This window comes from Vidua chalybeata, chromosome Z (genome assembly GCF_026979565.1).
Source record: "Vidua chalybeata isolate OUT-0048 chromosome Z, bVidCha1 merged haplotype, whole genome shotgun sequence".
Classification (NCBI taxonomy): domain Eukaryota; kingdom Metazoa; phylum Chordata; class Aves; order Passeriformes; family Viduidae; genus Vidua; species Vidua chalybeata.
Genome location: NC_071570.1, coordinates 56,625,420 through 56,646,637, shown reverse-complemented (window position 1 = coordinate 56,646,637; position 21,218 = coordinate 56,625,420). Strand labels below are relative to the sequence as shown.

Sequence of the window (21,218 nt, the reverse complement as noted above, 5' to 3'; positions counted from 1 at the left end):
ATACCTAAACCAACTCCTTTCAGCTTTTTTTGCAGTAAAATGGAAAACCACCAGAGGTTAGTGGTATCTTACAGTCTCTTCATTTTGCTCCACAGATCAATCTCTGAAGAGAAGTAGGGGAAGGATGTGTTCAAAAGTGGCACTTGCCAGTACTTCAAAGAAAGACACTCATAGAATATTCGTGAAAGATACTCTGGCTCATATGCCTCATTTATTTCTATATGGTGTGATACACAACCTTTACTTCCCAAATAGAAGAGGGTCTACTGATCATTGTGGTTTTGCAGCGCAGTTTATACAGGTGAGCAGGGACACATAAGTGCCTTTTACCAATTTGGTGACGTTTACACAACACTCTCCTTCCATTGCTTCATTCCTTAGTCCCAAACGAGCCATGTACACTCCCGACGTGCCATATCGGTCACTTTACAGTAAAGGGGTGTGCCACCCCTCCAATAATGACTTTTATCAGCAGAAACAGGCACTGTTGTCGTCTTTTTCAATGAGCCAGGCACGAAAAGTGCTTACTTTTTGGGGGCTGTTTTGGCGGGTTTTGACCTTTTCCTCGTCAGATCTGGTGCGACCCATCCCGCCCCCGCGGACAACGGCGCGGGGCTCCGGGGAGAGACAGCGCCGCGCACCCTCTGGGAGATACAGAACAGTGTTCTGGCCCCATGGGCCTTCAGGCGCCGAGGAGGGGGGAAAGCATCTCTTCCGAGAAAGCCGCCCGGCCTCCGCCGCCCCCCAGCAGCGCGGGCGGTGGCTGCTCCTCCCCCGCTCTCCGCTGCCGCCCGGAGCCGGGGCCGGGGCGGGCCGGGCGCGGGCGGCGGCGCGGGCGGCGGCGCGGGCGGGGCGAGGCGCAGGCGCGGCGCACGGCGGGCTGCAGCCGGGTCCCCGCGCCTCTCCGGGAGCCGATGGCAGCTGCACAGCGCGGCAGCCCGGCGGAGCGCGGCGCGGCTCGGCGCCCCCGGCGCGGGATGCGCGGGCGGGAAGGCGGCGGTGGCGGCAGCGACTGCGGCAGCTCCAGGAGCTGGAGGGACAGGGCCGGGCGGCCGGCGGCCGCCGCGCTCGCCTGACCTGCGTGCCCCTCTGGCCGCGCCGGGCTGCCCCGAAGGATGTCCGCCCAGTCCAAGGGGACCGCATCCTCCTCCTCCTCGCCGTCCGAGGGGCCGCCGGCAGCCTCCAAAGCCAAGGTGAAGGAGCAGATCAAGATCATCGTGGAGGATTTGGAATTAGTCCTGGGGGATCTGAAAGATGTCGCCAAGGAACTTAAGGAGGTGAGAACGAAGGGCTGCGCGGTCGGACCTCCCGTCTGCCCCGTATGGGGCAAGCGCCGCACCGCCCGCAGGCCGGGGTCCGGCTTCTCCCGGAGCTCTGCTGCCGCCCCCAGGCTCCTTTTACCGCTTCTCCATCGCGGGTCGAGCAACTGGTGTCCAGGCAGGGCACGGGGCAGCTCCCGGCCGTGCCCCGGGGTGGGCGTCTGGACATCGCTGCGCTGCCTGGCGGCCCGGAGCGGGCTGGAGCCCCGCGTCCTGGGTGCCGTGCGCCCCACGACTGCGAGGCGGCTCTACTCGGGGAATTCCCACCTCAGAGCACCCCTCGGAATTTTTATTCTTCCCGGCGGGAGCCTCTCCTGAGAGGTCTCTGCTGGGCGAGGATGGTGTTCTGGGGAGCTGCTGGACCCGCAGCACTGCCCGATTCCGGGCTGAGCCGAGGCAGCGTCCCGGCAGTCGGAGGGGAGTCAGGAACGACCCCGCTCCCGCTCCAGCGAGTTTAAGTTTTGGGTTGCCCGGTGCAGCGCCGTGCTCGCCCCGAGCAGCAGCAGCAGCAGCCCCGCTCGCAGCTGCCTGGCGGTGGGGACTGAGCGGCCCCGGACCCCGCGCACCGCCGCCCTTGGCGAGGCTGCACCGGCGCGGCGGAGTCTGCTTCAGCCTCTGCAGCCGGCTTCACCGGGAGCTGAATGCCCTGCTTATCGGCCCTATCTGGCAAGATTGCCTTCGCAATCTTTGCTGGGTGGCGGGTGTCATCTCCTCTGGGTTTATCTGCAGGCAGAGTGCGATTACTGCGGGCATGTTCATAAGCTGAAGGAAAAGAATTTGGCTGTCCTTTTGGAGATTTCCACGTTATCTTGATTTTGCTACACAACTGGTCGACAGATGGTTGGATTATGCACCGAAATTCAAATCCAGAATTTCTGTGTATTGCTTTATAATCGTATATTTGACATTTATAATAAGCTTCGGTTTTTTGGCATCAAATATTAGTTTTCTATTTTAACAACATTGTCAACAAGTTTCTTTCAACAGTCTTTTGCCATCTGAGGCAGTCTGAAATTCACCCAGTGCTTTGTATAATATTGAAAGATGTATAAACACACTGCTCACTAATCACAGCTGTTAGGCTTTTTTCACCCACAATTCCAGGTTTCTCCTTTTTTTTTTTTTTTTTTGTTTAATATATCTATAATTTCTCTTTTCCTTAATGTGCTGCTGTCTGTGCTTTGTAATTTTTTGAAGTATTTTGAAATGGAAATAGACAATGTTTATAGAGCAGCTCTTTAAACGTTTCTAAGACCAATAGTGTAAACTGGCTTCTGTTGCTGCAGAAGCACATTTTTAGGACTTGGAAAGGATGTAATGTGTTCTGTCCCATGAATGTAAATTGTTCTCTGCATGTAATCAGTCTCAGCTTTCTTCTAGTGAGCAAACAGGATCACTGTAAGTGGAGATCGTATATCACCATTTGCTGTGGCATGTTTTATCGAAGCAAACTTATCCGTTCTGGTTGACTGCATCTGTAAAAAAGAACTGAATTTACCTCTGCTTGATAGGGAAACCTGTAGAGAAATGGAGCTGTAACTCTGTCAAGTACTGTGTACCTGTTGAAGGGTACAAGGATTGGTAATAGCACCTGTTTGAGAAAATAAAGTATTTTATAAAAAGGATGGTTAAACCTTGTTTCTGACTACACATGAGGTTTTTAGTAATGCTTTTCACCAAATATGCCTCTCAAAGATGGTAGCTCTGATACTCCAACAAATATGAGTTGCATTCACATACATCTGCTTCTTTGCAATATTATCATTATGTGCTAAATACACTTTGTGGGACATTTATTTTGGAAAATCTGCAAAAGTTTGCCATCTGAGTACCTTTAGTTTGTCTGCCTTTGTAGGATGAGCTAAATCTGCACAAAACCTTTTGATATAACTGCAATGTATACTTTTTAATGTAAAAGTGAGTTAATTGGTGATGTTATAAGCTGATAACCAGTCTCTTTCACAGGTTGTTTATAGGTGTTAGGAAGCAATGACAGGCTCTTTGTTAAAGCTTACAGGAAGTTAGTCTATAGTCAGTTTTGGTGCATTACACATGGAAATATGACTGTGCTTCATTTAGGTTTCCTACTGTAGGACCAGTCAAAATGATGAAATAGAGGATGCAAGTTCACACTTTCCACTTTCACTGCAAATTCTGTATTTCTGGAAATGTTGTTACTGCCTTTTTCTTTTTCCCCCAAGGTGTTTGCTGCAGCCCAGCTGTTGAGCTGCAACCTTTTCTGTTACTTTTCTTTTTTTTTTTTTTTTTTAAGAGTAATATTGTATACTGGAAACAGCATTTCTTTTTTTTATTACTGAATAAAAAGTTTTCAATTGTGGTACAGTGGTAGGGCATTAAGGTTTTTTATCCCTTTTTTGTGTAGTTCCAGTAATATTTAGTTGTGGTATAGAAAATACAATGTTACAGTATTTTTTTTTTGTGATTTACATAATTTTTAAAACACTTTCTTTTTTTTTTTCATGTCTATGTATTCGTTACCCTTAAATATAAATTATGATTATTCTTAATGGAGCACTTAAGTTATTGTGACAGACTTCATGATTATCTTTCAGTCTTCTTTTTTATGATTCATAGTCAAAGTGCTGTCAAAATGAAATACGATTTTCTTGCTTTAAAATGAGCTGATCTGTAGCAGTAAGTAGCATGGCTGTACAGCACTTGTATGTTTTACTACATTTAGTTTGTTATACTTTACTTGCATTAATATATTTGCATCTGCTCTTTGTTCTGAACCTTTTTGTAATTGGTTCTTTAACATTTTTTGATGTTTTTAAAAAGAGGAGATTGAGGGGTGAGTAGAGGATGCCCAGGTAGGCAAACCATGAAGTTTATAAGTATTCTCTAGAAGCATGTGACTAAATCATGCAGGTTAAAACAAATATATTTAAAGAGTTACTGTGTCTAAGAAGTGAAACATCTCTTTCTTCCCTCCCTCTCTCCTCCTTATTGTTCTGGTCTGCTTAGGCTAAGTTAACCATGGAAGATTAAGGATGGAGAAGAGGCGTGAGTGGGAGACATGGAAGGATGGAGTCTAGAGTCTGAGCTGGTGTATGGCTAGTTTTCTCTAGAGTGCTGTTAATTTAGGAGAGGCTTGGATGGACCCTTTTGTCTCCTTGTGTGGGTGTGTAGCAACGATGGGATGTGGTTTTGCATTGAAAAATAGATTTGAAAGTATTTAAGTTGCTGTTATTTGATGAATATTCCAAAGAAAAATCAAAGGGGTGCCAGAGGATTGAGTAACACTTTCTATTCCTTTAGTCCAGACTATTTCAAAATTAAGTTGGTGGAGCCTTAAACTTTGGTTCTCCTCCAGAGGATTGAATGAAAGACCTTTTTCACTGGAGTTTGTATAGAAAGATAGTTATTATTAAGTCTCTTTTTGGAACTGATACTTACCTGTCTGGTACCTAATTAATGTACTATTGGAAATTAAAAGATATGTGCTAATTAAACTATTGTAAAGTGCATGATATAGCCCTTTGATTACTTCAGAAGAGATTGTAGGGATGTACATGTACACCTTGGACAGCAGGCACAGAGATTTATATAACCTTAATAATGATACTATAATTTTTAAACCTTCTTTGCGTTCATATTTTTTGTTAATGTTACACATTTCTGTAGTCTTGTGCTTGTTTTCATTAAGGAAATACTTAACCAAATAATTTGATAAGTACTTTTTGTAATTATAAAAATTCATCTTGCATACAAATTCCTGGAAGTTATGTGTGAGACATTTGCATAGCTTTTAATTGGCTAAATATGCTCCAACCTTTTATCGAAAGGAAGCAGCTGTGTAGCTATTGCCAGTGTTTAGAATACTCCAAAATGGAGGTGCAGGAGAAACAGAAACTCTCACAGGCATTGCACATACATCAGTGAACTTCCAGTCATTTGAATCTACCTCCTCTGCTTTAAATCCTGTGAAAATATCTTGCTGATAGAATGAGTACATAATCTTCTGTCATCTAACTGATGTATTTATTTTCTGTAAAGATATGATCTATATAATTTGGGCATTACTTAATAAATATTTTCTAAGTGATGATAAGACTAGCAGATAGCAACCCCCTCCCCCAAAACACCATGACAAAGTTTGTTATAGGATAAACGACCTGATTCCATAAGCAGGCATCATTCTCATAAGTGAAGGGTGTTCGTGTGTTCTGTGGTTTTAATTTCTGGATCAGGATGGCAGAAGCGTATTACAATTTCAGCCGCCAGTTTTTTCCATTCTATTTTTGGTTTTGTGTTCTGGTAACTCTCCAGATGGCAGAAGGTACTTCAAGTTCTTGCCTGTTAAACCAGAAACTAGGAGGTGTCAGGTCCACCAGAAGGACTGGAGCAGCAATACTCAATCATGTATGAGTATCTCTGATGTGCAGGCAGTGCAAGCACCAATATAAAAATGTTTTGGGTTCATATTGCTGCATGAAGATGAAAAGTTATTACAGCATAGTTACTGGGAAATACTATATAGAAACCTAAGGATGGGTAGAAAAATAGCAAAACACTTAATCCATTTAATCCATTCCTTCTTCTGATTCTTGCCTCTTTGGATTCTGTTCAGGTGTCAAGGACCTGCCACTCTTTTTTGCTAGGTAGTGGCAGTTGGAGCTTTTTGTGCATATGTGTTCCTACCATTAGAAATCCAATTAAATGCAGATGCTCTACTTATACCTGGATGAGGGATGCAGGCCCTCTTAACAGTGTTCCTTCTGGAGTCTTTTCTTCTGTGCATACAGTGTCTGTGCATGCTGATCCTGGTCAGTTAGGTGTGTGAGGGAATGAAGCTTTTTTGTAATTTTTTTTTGCTGTGGCTGTGATTGGGATCCAGTTCATGTACCAGGATCAAGGTGTTGCATGAGTAAAGATATTTGCCATTCTAAAATTTGCTAATCTTTCCAGTAGCAGATTTTTTTTTTCCTGATCTATTATTGCACTTACTTCTCTGTGCCTGATGCAATCATGTACTGTACCTGGATGTTTGACTGCAGAGTATGATTCATTATGTAAGAGAAGCACTGCACAGCAACTTTGTGATCTGCCCAGGGGTCCAAAGAGGGCCATAAATAGTCATTGCAGATAACTGTATTGTATTTTTTCTTTCCATTTGTTTCTTGTGGTCTGTGAAGCATTTATACAGTTAGAGACAATAAAACCTGCAATGAACTCAGATAAAAAGCTAAGAACAAGCATACACTCTTACGCTAGTAGTGTCAATTAAACTAAAGGAGCTAAAAGCTAACTGTGATCCTTGAAAAACCCCATGTGTTAAGGTGGTCAGAAACATTTATATGCTGATGCATGACAGGGTGAGGTTGCTCCACATCTTGATTTGTAACCATGTCTACCAAGAGTCAGTATTGTGTAACCCCATGAAAAGAATACCTATAGAGAGTTGCTTATTGATATCAAGATACTTGACAGAGGGAAGCACACTGCTAATTTGTGCTACCTATTTTATGTTTAAACTCATGTCAGCTACTTCATTCCTTATATGTAATACTGAACTCTTGATAGTAATGTATTGTGCAGTCAGGAGCTAAATAGAGCATATATAAAATCTGTTTTCAAATGAAAACAGTACCACAGTGGAAATATATATCTTTTTGTAAAATTTGAATTTCACACAATCCATGCACTGCTGACCATAATACAGAAAACAGAGAGGCACAAACTTCAGTCTGTTGCAGATGGATTTTTCCCATTGACTTTGGAAGAAACAAAACTAAGTTTGAATTATGGAAATTAGTTTGGGGTTGCATAATTTTTATTTAAATTTCAAAATTTAGAGAATTTAGTTGCTGCTACACATGTGTGTGTGTGCATTATGCAACATCAATGACTTGGTTGAACACCATCATTGAAGCTTGGTAGATTTTATCATTTTCTTCTTGCAATGATACAGTGTTTCTGTTCTCATTACTCACCTTGGACTAAGTCCTGGAATACCCCTCCTACTTCCAGTAAAAAAAATTCCAGCCAAATTACTGCATATGTATACTACATGTGTTGTGTACAACTAATTAGTACCACTCTTGGGAGAGCTGTGGGAGAGGTGCAGATGTTGTCCCTGAGTTTAGAGTGCTTTCCCACAGTGCCTGTTTCAGAATACCTTTATGAATGAGCATCAGTATTCTCTTTCATTCCTATTAGAGTTGCAAAATATTGATGGCTCATAGTCTTCTCTCAATGTTATACTTGTTCTTTGAAAGGCTGGTGAAAAAAAATAAATGTTCAGTAACCTCACAGGGTAGCTCATGTATATCTTGTGAAGATTTTTCCCTTTTCTTTTTCCTGCTTCAGCAGAGGTTGCTGCTGTGAGGCAGAGTAAAGGGGTCTCATTTGCAAATGGACGTCTTTCTTTTCCCACATAGCCTGTGTCTGACAGCATGCAGATTACCACTAATCTAGTTACATATATTTAGACAGGCTTTATTTTTCTTTAGTAGTAGTTGGGCTTTTTGTTTGTTTGTTTGTTGTTTGTTTGTTTTTAATAGAAGCAGCAAATAGCACTTAATGTACATTGTTTTCTTGGTGAGTAAAATGCTACCTCTTACTTAGGTATGAATGTGTGATAAAGGACTGCAGCCTATACATACCTCCTAATTACAGCTTCAGCCCATCTCTATACAAAATTGGCTGGTCATTCTTGCTGCTGTGACTTGCAGTGCTTCAGTATACCATTTATTACTGTACCCAGGGGAAGAACAAAAGCAGACCCCGTGGAAAGGCTGAGAAAATCCTCCAGCAGATCTCTCACTACAGCTTCCCTCTTGTCAGGTTTTGTGTGTTGGATGAGTGGCGTGACAGGGCTTGGTGGCTGAGCCACTGGCGTTCTGGTTTAGTTTGGAATTGTTGCAGTACAGCTGATGGGAGACAGTGAGGAGCAATCACCTCTGAACAGCAATAGTACCATCAGTTGTTGGTTTTGCAAAAACTGTAGTGTGTTCATGTGTCTTTAGAGGTTAACAAACCTATCCATTGTTTAATGCAGCATGTGCCACATTGCATTATGAAGACTGAGAGCACTGATGTTGAATCATTTCCAGATTTCATTGAAGATTATTTCTCAGTAATCTGAAAAAACCTGTAATTTTAAAATGCTTTTAATTTTTTCTCCTTACCTTTTTTTGATAAATTCACTGTCATTATTCCAGTGTTGGACCCATGGTGGTATTATGTTCTTCTGTTTGTTATGGTCTAGTTCTTTGACAGAAGAGCTTCAAGGTAGAATCAGAGTAAGACCTCCTTACCTGCAGTGCAATCATTCGCCTTGTAGGCAGAAGAAGATAAAACTTAATATATAGGAAAATAGTGTGAGAAGTTTATTATGTATTTATTAAGTTTATTAGGTGAGACGAGCTGCAGCAGGTTCCTAGACTTCAGTGGAATACCAAAAACTTGATTTGAGCTTTTCATTCAGCTGCAAAACATGAGATAAGTGTACCAAAATTTTGGTATCTACTAACATTTCATACTTTACTGGAAATGTCACTGTGTTAAAGCAGGCACCTTATGTGGCCTAAAAGATGTAGAGTCTATAAACTTAACATAGTGAAAGAATTAAGAAATTGTTTGGACTTGCTTCTCCATTATAATTTATTGGTTCATATCCATGTAACAGTGTCCTTTCTGTATAAAACTGTATGTGAATATATGAAACATCAAGGTCGGTATGTTTTTTTTTCTTTACTTCAGTGTAATAAAACTAATTCTTTCTTTGTATGCTTTTTCATTGAGATTTTCAGCTAAATAAATGACTGAAAGTTCAGTAGTTATTGGACAAAGAGTTGGAACAGATATTTTATTTCTTAATACAGAACTACAGACTGGTTGAGATTCAAAAGGGCCCCTAGAAATTGTCCAAATTGTCTATTAAAGAGTCAACTAGGGCAGGTATCATGTTTTTGAATATCTTCAAGGGTGGTGACTCCACAACCTTTTTGGCCTACCTATTTCAGTATTGAATCTACCTTTTTTTTGTTCTTGTGTTTAGGCAGAATTTCCTGCAGTTCTAATTGTGCTCCTTGTTGTCTTCTTTACTGCTTCTAATCAAGTATGTAACATAAGCTCCAGCCCCTTCCAACGCCTTTTCTGGACTAGCTCCAGTGTATTCAGATCTGTCTTGTGCTTGGGAGCCTGGACCTGCACACAGTATTTCAGATTTAGATTCAAAAAATCAGGTATATATATTTAGTAAAAATGCTAGGCCACAAACATTTTCTTCTGCCAATAAACATTTCTTTAGCTGAAATTTTAAATTTAGCAGGAAAATATACTGTGAACTTTTTAATCAAAATTACAGTAATAAGTTGTGTACTTCTCACTGCCCTTGATCAGAAAAGAGATTTTATTACATTTCAGACAGAATAATAAACAACAGATTTGCAGTGTAGCTCTCTATATGAATTTAACAGGTGCATATACCAAGGGCTCCGAGCTGGTATTTGTGAGTGCAGCCACTGGAGCCTCTGTGTCATGTTAGGCAGTGATGATTGGAAGAGATGGCTGCAACCCCTTCGGTTTTTGTAGGAATGCTGCTATTCACATAACATCTCTACACTAAACAGTGATATATCCTTTTCCTCACCTTCAAATGAAATTGTCCAGGCAAACACAATGTAATTATTCAAGTTAACTTCATGAACAATTCAGATTAATTTTGCCTGTCTGCTTAATTTTCGCTTTCATTTTCACTCTTTTTAATTCTTCCAGTCCTCTGAGGCTCTTTGTTTTCTTTTCCTAGCCCTTTTCCCCTTCCCCCCTCATAACAGGTTCAGGCGTTAGAGTAACTTTATTTATATCACTGCTAGAAGCTGTCAGATGTCATCTGTGTTCTTAAACATTAGGGTGCTCCATTCTTGAAAGCTGATGCATGAAAGTCAGTATCAGAGTTTCAAGATAGTCCTAAAATTTTCAGGGGACTCTGACATTTATCTTCGAATCTCAGTTGTTCTCCTCTTGCATCTTTTGTGTGCTACTACGAGATTCTCGTGTGTAGGCTCATTTTTAGTAATTGTTTTTAGTTCAGTTTCTAATCTAATGTAGATAGAAAGTGAAAGCTGTTGTTTGGATTCAGTTTAACTGCTTGTTATTACAACAGCAAAAGCCATCCATGATAGATTAGGTTAACATTGTTTTCTAAAGTTTGCTTGATCTTTTCTCAAAATACTATATAACTGTTCTCTTAAATAAATAATTTTCAGTTACCAACTAAACTGTACTTTATTCTCTACATGTTTTTACTGATGATTGCAGAGGTGCTTTGAATGAGGTAAGTTCATCATAGCAGATGGTCTCTACTAGTGCTAAGAAGTTTTATCTATGATATCTAGGGTGGTACAGTCTAGACTTGTTTGGCTTTCGATGCTTATAGATAATTTTATGACATGTTTTAAGGTTCAGTAAAACTATGGCATTTGGATAAAGAAATAACCTGTGTATGAACACAGTGTTTAGATAACTTATTAAGACTATAAAAGTATATCTACCTCTGCTGAAGTAATAACTTTCTGTTCCTTGAAATCAAAGTACAGGTGGTGAGGTGAACCTCAAAGACTTAGAGAAAACTGTTTTTTGACCAATCTGGGATGTTCCTGCTCAAACAAAAGAAGGATGAGATTATGATTGTTATTTTTTCTTGTTCCCTATTGACAATTGATTTGAATGTGCTTGTTTTTCAGTTGGTGATTATTTGATTACAGAATCAAATAATCACCAACTGAAAAATGGTGATTAGAAAGGAAAAAGAAAAATAAAAAAATATTAAAAAATAATGCTTAAATTGTAAGGACTTAAATCTTGTACAAACACGTATTCATTTTGTTCAGATGTCTTAAATCTTAGCAAACAGAATGTTTGCTGATGTGATACAGCTTTGACTTTGATAGAGCTGTGCCATCTTGTATTAGCTTGGCTGTTGTCCTTAAGCAGTGCCAGTCATTCCAGACATTTGATGTATATGTGTGTCACTGTCGAGCAGGACGGGAACAGAGAACTCCAGATCAGAAGGCAAAGAAAATGAGCTCTGATTTATTTCAAATATACTGCTCTATATATAGAGAACATTGAGAAGAATAATTTCATTGGTCTTAGAGTAAAAACATGTCACACCATTGGTGTGCAGTGAATGACGCACAGTGGCAGAGCATATCTATAAACAATGTGAATAACAAGATAGATTAGAGAATTATTTACATTCTTTCCCAACTGTTTCCCAGGCTCTTGCCTGGTTAGAAAACCTTTCTCTTTCTCTCTGGCTGAGCTGAGAATATCCACATATGTGTGTGTGCAAAGTTGGTGTCTTGGATTCACATACCTAATTTTAGGAGAAATCAGAATCCCAGTATTTGTATAGTCAGTAATGTGTATTAATTGCAATGATAAAGTTCCCATTTTTTTATTTAAGCCTGAAATTCAAGTCATACAAAAGAATTGTAGTCTAAGATTAATTAAAGATATATATACATAGAAATTTTACATTTAATGTCAGGTAACTTATGGAAATGCTGTTTAAAAGAATCTAAAAATATCTTCGACATTTTAAAAGTTCTTAAAGGTAGTTTTGAAACTTTCTTTTCAATTATGAGTCTTTTCTGAGTGTTTATTGCAAGATTGCAAGTATGAGAGGTATGATCTTCATGGAAGAAAACAGACTGTATTTCAATGAATGACAGCTGTGTACTATTTCTAGGAGATGAGCACTTGGCAGGCGTCATGAATATCTACTTCAAGTTTCTTACAAATTAAAAAAAGTATATCAGCTCTATCAAAGTCAGAGTTTATTCAGTGTACATCATCTTTGGAACAGGAGCTACTTTATGATAATTTCAACAGAATATTTAACATACCTAGTTATTTTTCCCATAATCTGGTAGTCTTCTAAAAGTTTATATCTGTCTTAGAATAAAAATGATTTCTGGATTTGTATGTTCAACAGATATTAGTCAATCAGGGGCATAAAACAGGGTACTAAGAGAAAAATTTAATAAATAACCCTCTGGATTTATTCTTTCTTTAGGAAAATGTGAGTAAGCTTGACATGATGCTTTGTATTATGGAGTCAAATGTAGTTAATAATAATCTGTTATGAAGAAAGAAAAATCTCCTAGGTCTTTTGAATAATTTGCTAAATATTAAATGGGCTTTTGTTTAGGTTTCACAACTTTTGACAGTGACATCTCATGTTTTGGGAGTGATGCCCTGGTGTTGTGTGACAGCTTTTCAAACGGCTTTTTTGTTTTTTTACCACGGTCTTTTGGAAGAGTGGCAAGGCCCAGAGGGAATTTGGAACATTGTTGATCCTTAATTTTCTAAAAATCAAGTTTTCATTTAATAACAGCTTGTTTTGTACAGGCAGAATACTTCTGCCATGTTCATCTATTATTTCTCAATTTAATTTATTAATCAAGAATGAGGCATCATTTTTGTCACTGTGAATTACAGATATCATATGTCTTCCTTAAATGCATGATTTCTTGTACACAGTGAAACAAAGTTATCTGTTACATAAATGCTGATACACTGCAATTAAATATTTATCAAGTGGATTTTATAATATTAAATGTCTATTTTGAACAGATTAAATTGTTTCCTTGCTTTTTTTACAGTAACTATAGATATGCAACACTTCTATAGAATTCTTCCTTGAAGAATGTAGTATTAAACTGGTAGCTTGTGTGGCTAGGAGACAAGACAACAGCATTTTGCTTTCTCCTGGTATAGTGCTCTAGCAGGTGTATATGTCTTTAAGGTTTTCTTCCAGTGGAGGAGCTATTTTATGAGAATTCACATGCTTATTACTGCAAATTGCCATTTAATGCAGACAGGAAGTTTAGTACTATGTATTTGTGGCTGAAAACTGTTTAATCTAGGCCAATAATTCCATTGGATAAACAAATAATTAATGACAAGTAAATAACAATACCAAGATTGTTGCAGTTTCTTTTTGCTAATGTTGCTACTCAACTCTGGTAGCACTTGAATATTTCATTTAGTTGTTAATGTGTGTTGGTATATTAGTAAATAATTTGTTTTTTAATTTCTTTGGTAGACTGTTTCCATTTGATGAAAAAGAGCTTTTGTAGCTCTATTTTGCTTGAGTTGTTCTTCACAGGAATGTGTACAATACTGTAGGTGAGATCTAATCAGAACTTTGCCAGAACTGTATTTTCAGTTTCATTTCTATTTGGTGAGAAATTGCCCTCTGGCAGCCATTCCATGATGACCCCTCTGCAAAGAGCTCTATGAATTACTTGACTTCCAGTCTGTAGCACAAAGATACTTAGTTTCTCCTCATGGTTATGATAATGCACAAGGGGATTTTTATCCCACTTCTAAGTATCTGAGAGATTTACTTCATGCCTTGTGTATTGTCTATTAGCTCTCCTGCATCAGCAAATTTACTGAGAGCATTTACAACTTTTGTGACATGGTAATTAATAAAAATAATGTATGAAATCAGCCAAAGTCTGGTTAAGGAGTTCCATTACTGTTTCTTCATGACCCAAGTCTACTGCTTGTTGCGTATCTAGAAAACAAATTAACTATAAAGCAATCAGCAATCCATCTGGACTTCTCTTTTCAGGTGGTACATACTTAAATTGTAGAACATTTTGCTGCTATACAATATGAAAAATATGAGTTTTTATCCATTGAAGATGAGAGCAGACAAAATTAATGAGAGGGGGAATCTCTAAAGCCATAGAAAAGCATCTCTGTTCTTCAGCATCTCCTTTCACCTGGACTTTAGTAAAGTATTTGACACTGTCACCCACAGCATTTTTGTGGAGAAACTGGCATCTTCAGGGGTGCAGTGGGTGTACTAATTGGTGGGTAAAAAACTGGCTGGATGTCTGGGCCCAGAGAGTGGTGGTGAATGGAGTTACTGGTGGCCAGTCACCGGTGGAGTTCCCCAGGACGCAGTGATGGGCTCAGCATGTTTAATGGCTTCTGTCAAAATCTGTATTTTTTAAATGCAAGAACCCTTAATCTTTAAGGCTTTAAAATTATTTATTTATTTCCATCTAAGTGTGTTAATCTACTGTTATTATATGCCAGGGTTTCTATGATTACTTTTTTTACAGGGTCTGAAATGGTCTGTGTGTGTATAATCTTTTACTGAAGTAGGATTTGAGAAGGATTTATCTGCTTTCACCCTCAGGAATACTTGTGTATTACCATTAGCAGTGGTTTATGGACATATTTGGAGTTGGGAAGTGCCAGTACCAGTGAATGAGTACTTCACTGGATAATGAAGTAGGTTCTGTGGACTAGGTTCAAGGACTTCTAATTACCAAGCATTTTTATGAAACAATGATTACAATACTGTAGTGTTATTAAATTACTGTTCCAGCAATATATATTAGAGAAGTTGAGCTTGCAAAGAGATGAGTTGAAAAAGGCAAGAAAAAAGTGAAGGGAGCTGATGTTGGTCTTCAGAATGTGACCAGTGTCTGTATGGTCCGGCAAGGAAATCTGAAATGTCAGGACTACAACCTCAGAAAGATTTTCACTGAAGTTTATCCTCGCTATTTGTTATCCTTGCTATTCTTATTTTTCTCCTACTTCCTGTAAAAACTTTCTCTCCATAATCATGAATTGCCACTCTTATTTTCATGAAGGAATATGCCCACTTTTTTCCACATTGGTAGTCGTCTACTATTATTTATAGACCTATATTTCTATTTCTTTTGGGATTCTTTTGTTAATATTTTGTTTTTTGGATATTCAAATGTCACATTCTCTTGCAAATTGCATCATTAGGAAAGCATATATTGTGGTTCTGAATTTTCTCTGTTTTTTCATACCATGATTATTTTCCGAAAGCATATTTCCAAATGCCTTTTTCTCTTTTCCCTCTCTTTTTCACCTCCATCTTAATAGTAAACAAATGCTACTTACAAGACTCAAATTCTGTCCTTATTCTAAGATAAAGTAATGGTTCTAATTAACTAACATTAGGTGTCCTGGCCTGTTTTGTTTTGTGGCAACACCTTAATATTCTCATCCAGGACACTTAACTTTCACAAGGTTTCCTGTTTTCCTGGAGGGTTAGGTTTCATTCGGTGTAAAAGTATGGCCACAGAGTAACACCCTGCTGGGACTAGAGTTTCTTGTCTAATAATTTTTTCCCCATTTCTGCTCTCTCCAGTTTTCTGGCCTTTATTTCAGGCTCTGGGAAATGTTATGTCAGCATACCCCATTAAAAGTAAGAGTAGTAGTAGTAGTACTTCTGTGAAGTAGAATAGTGTCAGAAGGACCAGTTTGCTATACAGCACTGTATGTTCATGTCAAAGAAGCACTGTCCAGAATGGCTGGGTACATTTACAAATGCATGAAATGCCATTCTGGAGAGTTTACTTAGTTTTGTTAATTTATTTTTGCTTTGAAGACAAATAAAATGTAGAAAGTGTAACACATCACTAGCTGCCAGGTGCTTCCCATTATAAAACACCACCTTCAGTTACCTAGTTAAGGTCAAATAGTTCAGACATAATTTTTCAATGCTGAGTTCTATATCATACTGTTATTATTTTTTAAAAAGCCCCCTTTCTTTTAGGCTAAGTAGCTGATCTACTTCAGAGCAATAAGCCTGGGAAAATGTCATAGTTTTGGTCATGCTTGTCATCTTCATGCTTGAAAGCTTTCCCCCACCCCCAGCCCCCTGCTGCTTCCTTTCCGTACTCTAGCAAAGAAGTCTAGGCTTTGCTAGAGTGTAGTTTTTTGATCACAGAAGCCTGTCTGACATGACCAGGGGATGTAAATGTTCCCTCTGAGCTGCTGTAACAAGATTCTTTTTTGTCTCCTCCTCTCCTGAGTAAGCCATGCTACTATGCTAGGCTAAGCTGGTGGAGAGATGCATACCTCCAATGAAAGGAGAAGGCTGAGGATAAACTGGGCTTAAGATATTGTGATGCACCTAAACTGCCTGTACAGTTTGCCTTTGTATAAGGAAAAGTTGTCATAGAGGGATGGAAAAATGACTGAAAATGAGATACCAATACTATAGTAAAGTTGTGACCAGAGGTATGCATGTTATATAACTCTGGGAAGAAGAGAAGTCTGACTGGAAGTTTGAGAGTTTTGAGTGGAATCCATGTACTAATGTCCCTTTTCTTCAGAGTGCTGAATTAAAGGACTTACAGTAGCCTGGATTTTCTCGCACCTTGACCTATGAGCGAAACCCTCTAGTAAAAGGTGCCTCAGTCTTCCAGATCCCTCATGAGCGTCAGTTCTCTTGTTTCATTGTGTACCAGTGGTCTTACAGTGATCTACATGACACAACTATCAGCGTAGTATCAAATGATGGAGTTGGTCTTTTCCTCTGTTTTGGTTTGCATTTTAAACTAGGAGATGCAACATAAACTCAGGTTATGTATTATTAAAATGGTTTCTTAATTGATGGAGTTTTCACTTGCATTCCCATAGCTGTTTTTTGTAAGACTGCCTTGCTCAGTATTTTGTGATGGTTTGTGCTTAGTAATTAGCTGTGTGATACTATGCCACTATAATTATTCGGTGTGATATCCCTACCTTATACATAGCATGACATTCAGGGCTTTTCTGAATGAAGAATTAATTCTCTATTGGCCTTATCTGTGATAACTGTCACTGTGGTGCTGGAAACTCTCATAAATGTTTAATGAGTTTATTTTCATAATACATTTATGAGGTGAGGGGGTTTTATCGGCAGTTCACAGATATAAGACTGGAGGGTGGCAAATATAAATCAGTAAACACCTCATTTTTCTGTGTGTTAAGGACTTTATGGGTTTCCTTACTTCAACTGAAATAGGTTTATCATTGACAAATCAGAAAATAAGAAACACATAGCTGCAAGACAGGTACAGTTTTGATGTCAGTTATGTCCTATGGTACCACCAAGCTGTGTGACAGAGGCAGGGGTAGGATCAGTGTATTTTTGAAATTTATTGAATTGGCTACTGGATCTTCCCCCTACCACCTTTTAGGGATGTTTTAAGTCTCCTTTGTATCTTCCAAAACAGTAATTCAGAGCTCTCTTATGAAAAGATACTGCTTTAGTCTCAGGCCAGCTTGACTTTTGGTGTTCAGTCACATTGGTCTTAGTTGAAAGTCCTAAGTGTGGACCACAAGTACATGTCCAAGGAGCTCCAGCTAAAATTCTAGGGGCAATTTTGGCCTGTTTATCCTAATTTATGCTCCAACATTTAAGATTTAGACTCCAGTAGAAAGGATACTAAAGGATTGCAAAATTTTACTAATTAAGTGGCCTAGGAAAACTGCAACATACATCATGGAAACCAACATTTAAAATGAAATCCCTGACTGAAATTAGGCTACTGATAATGGCAATTTCTGGGATGGTTTATGCAAAACAAATCCACAGCTAGCTGAAATTAGCTAACAGAATTGTGAAGAAGTGTAATAGTTTGTCTTCTTACTGTTTTCAGCCAAAGTGCTGTTGAAATCAGTATGCATTAGAGGAGAAAATACCACCAAAAAGCCGACTGTATTTTGGGGAGGAGATTTCAGCTTTCTATTTGAACAATCTGGTATAATGGAATGTGCCCTGCCTATGGCAGGGGGGGGTAGACTTAGATGACCTTTAAGGTCCCTTCCAATCTAAACCATTCTGAGAATCTGTGATTGTATTTTCATTATTCTGTGTTCTCAGAACCATTTTCAGAGAAGGATCGTGTAGTGCTCTTGTAATGCTCACTGATCTCAAAGGCGTCAGGTATAAGCAGGTAGCTATTTTTAAAGTATTTCAGAATCTGAGGAGTCGAATCAGGCTATGGCAGTATATTCAATTATGGTTGAATAAAGTAACTGCAAATACTACTTCTAAATTATCTGAATGGCATAGTATTGCTAAATCAACATTTTGCCATGCTGGCATATAATTTTTTCTCTATAGTCTAAATTATATAAATCTCCTTGTTTAAATTTCAGTCCTGTTTTTATCTTATTTCTCAAAGATAATCTAAACTATTTTCATTAAAAATGTATCATGTTCTTGATAAAATGTGCACTTGTTTTACCTTGTTAACTAGATCAATAATCACCTTCAATCATGCTATGACACTCAAAGAGAATATCTTATTCTTTCCTTATGGATAATCTTGGTTTCTTTCAGAAGAAAAGATAAAAAAAGGTGCAATTTGCTTGTGCTTAATTATGGCATGTACTGTGAAAACTGACTGGTTACACTCCTTTATTGTAATTTTAATTAAGCAAAGCCATCAAGGAGCTAGGGTAGATGCTTTCTAAAATTAAATTTAAATCCTTGGAAAAACGAAGCATATTGGAAAAGGGAAATACTTTCTATAGGTGAACTATGTAACACACTCTGTTATTTCCATGGTGAATTTGGTTTCCATGCAGAGTAGTTTTTATGTAGTGAAAGGACACTAAAAATGAAGATACGAATATTTTCCTCTTTTTATCTCTGGTAGTCCCTTAGTTCTTTCACTGAATAATATCAGCATTTTATTTCTTTTTATAAAGGCAATGAAACTTCTGGTGTAATACACCATGAGGAAAGACACTGTTTAGCTATTGCTCCAGATTGGTTTCCAGTCCTGAATTGTGTTGTGGCATAAACCAAAAGTCAGTGATATATTATTTTGTTTCACATACACTGCAAGCCTCTTCACAGCTTGGAAATATGGGAAAAGGAGATTTTTTTCCCCTAAGTTTTTGTTATATTTAGAGGTGACAAATTTCTAGCTTACATATAGCTAAAATTATGCCTAAGTCAGCAGTTGAAACTGAGAAACAGATTATACTGTTACTGTGTTGACTTCTAAATAGCTTTTGTGTTTTTAAGTTAGGGTTTTTAATCAAAACAGAGAACAGCTTTGAAATGTGTGTTCTGCTGGCTGTTCTTTGTATACATACATGTACAAGTAGACTGTCTTACCTGTTTGGTTTCTTTTAAACATTTCTTTCAAACTGGATCCTTTAGTAGCCTTTCTGCATAATAACTGTGACACTTTTCAAGGTCTGTCATGTTCAGAGCACATTTTTCAGCTTTCTTGCTTGACTGTTGATATCCTTCTGCATGTGCATGTGTTTAGATGCTAGGAAGACCATCTTTGCAGTTTCATTAGCTGAATAAGAATTAGTTTTAAATTCAGTGGGAAATAAGAATTGTTGTTACAGCAAATATACAAGACAAGCCCTGGCTCTAAACATGAACTTCAGTAAATTCTTCCCTTGAAAATTATTTTACTATCTAAATGTGATTTTAAATTTGAAATTAAACTCTGAAGTTAATAATTTTTCCTTGGTTGACCTAGTTTTGTCTTTTATTACAAGTGTAGTGCACCTGGAAATGCATCTTGGTTTCACTGTATTTCATGATCTCACCAGGGTGTTGTAAAAATAACTGCAGTGAAGATTGTTAAATGCCTATATATTATAGTAATAGGAGCCATGAAAGTGCCTCAGATACATAGATAGACAGGTAGCATTAGTACATTAGAGGTTTCCTTGAGAACTCTAACCAGATTAAATGCCGGTGTTCTTCTATGTAGCAATGTTAATTGCCAATTTTTGGCAGTTGCACAGTCACTAATTACTTTTTAATATAACGAATGGAAGAAAAATTTACACTAAGCTTTTATGGATAATTATTGCAATTTTTTTCCTTCCAGGAGCTTGAAACTTTGTTCTTACAGTATCCATCAGATCTGTCTTGCAGATAAGTGGTAGCATTACAGCATATGCAAGATTGTGTTCTATAGCTTTATATCATCCTTGTCTGCCTTTTAAATGATACCATTTAGAACCTTCTCCTCCCTATCAGAATAGTTTCAAACTCTTCAAACAGGGAGTTTATACAAATAACATATGAAGACATTGCTTTGTCTTGTTCAAATGCATAGTGTATTTACACAGTGCATTACATAACAGCCACATCTGTGGGGTCTTTCCTTTGTAACCAGAGCTTTTGAAGCAAAGCTTCACAACCATGAGGAATATATATAGAGGAGTGCTAGGATTTAATGTGCTAAATTTGCCAGTATCTGTTTCTTTTCTATGGTTCATTCTCTCCTTATGTATTGATGTTGTGTTTAAAATAAAAAGAAATCATTGCATGAATGGTCTGAAAATACAAGATACATGCAAGATGCTAAGCATTAAACCCAGTCAAAAGGTGAATGTGTGATCGCAGTTGGACTGAAACAGTATTGGTGTTATGTCGCCCTTCTGTCAAGAGCTTGTCACAGTTCATTGGGATTTTGGTGTAGTACTCATGTTTCATAATTTTCATAAACCAATATGTCATGCTTTTTCTGTGGTAAAGAGGCTAAACATTTCTGGTTTTGGCTGCAAAACCCCAGCGTGGCTTCAGTATTCCTCATGGGTAAAGTATCAGTGTTGGACCCAGTCCCATTTAGTGTCTTTATTGATGATTTGGATGAGGGGATTGAGCCCACCGTCAGCAGATTTGCAGATGACACCAAGCTGGGGGAAAGTGTTGATCTATTGGAGAGTAGGAGGGCTCTGCAGAGGGACCTGGACAGGCTGGGTCAATGGGCCAAGTCCAACAACATAAGCTTCGACAAGACCAAGTGCTGGCTTCAGTGCTGCAGGCTGGGGACAGAGCAACCGGACAGTGCTCAGGCAGAAAGGGACCTGTGGGCACTGATTATCAGCTGACTGAACATGAGCCAGCAGTGTGCCCAGGTGGCAACAAGACCAGTGGCATCTTGGCCTGTATCAGCAATAGTCTGGCCAGTAGGAGCAGGGAAGCGACTCCTCCCTTATACTCAGTGCGGATGAGGCCATACCTCGAGTGCTGTATCCAGCTTTGGGTCTCCCAGTTCAGGAAGCACATTGGGGTGCTGGAGCTTGTCCAGAGAAGAGCAGTGGAGCTGGGGA

The 21,218-nt window shown here is 38.8% G+C and overlaps 1 protein-coding gene across 1 annotated transcript in view; it reads left to right on the top strand.

Annotated features, from left to right (window-relative positions):
• Nucleotides 1–960: 960 nt before the first annotated feature.
• The window catches only part of PRR16 (proline rich 16), a 150,041-nt gene continuing 129,783 nt past the window's right edge, over nt 961–21,218 (top strand). The window contains exon 1 of the mRNA XM_053932224.1: nt 961–1,277. Within this exon, the coding sequence (XP_053788199.1) occupies nt 1,116–1,277 (162 nt within the window). The 5' untranslated portion in view covers nt 961–1,115. The remainder of the gene's footprint in view (nt 1,278–21,218) is intronic.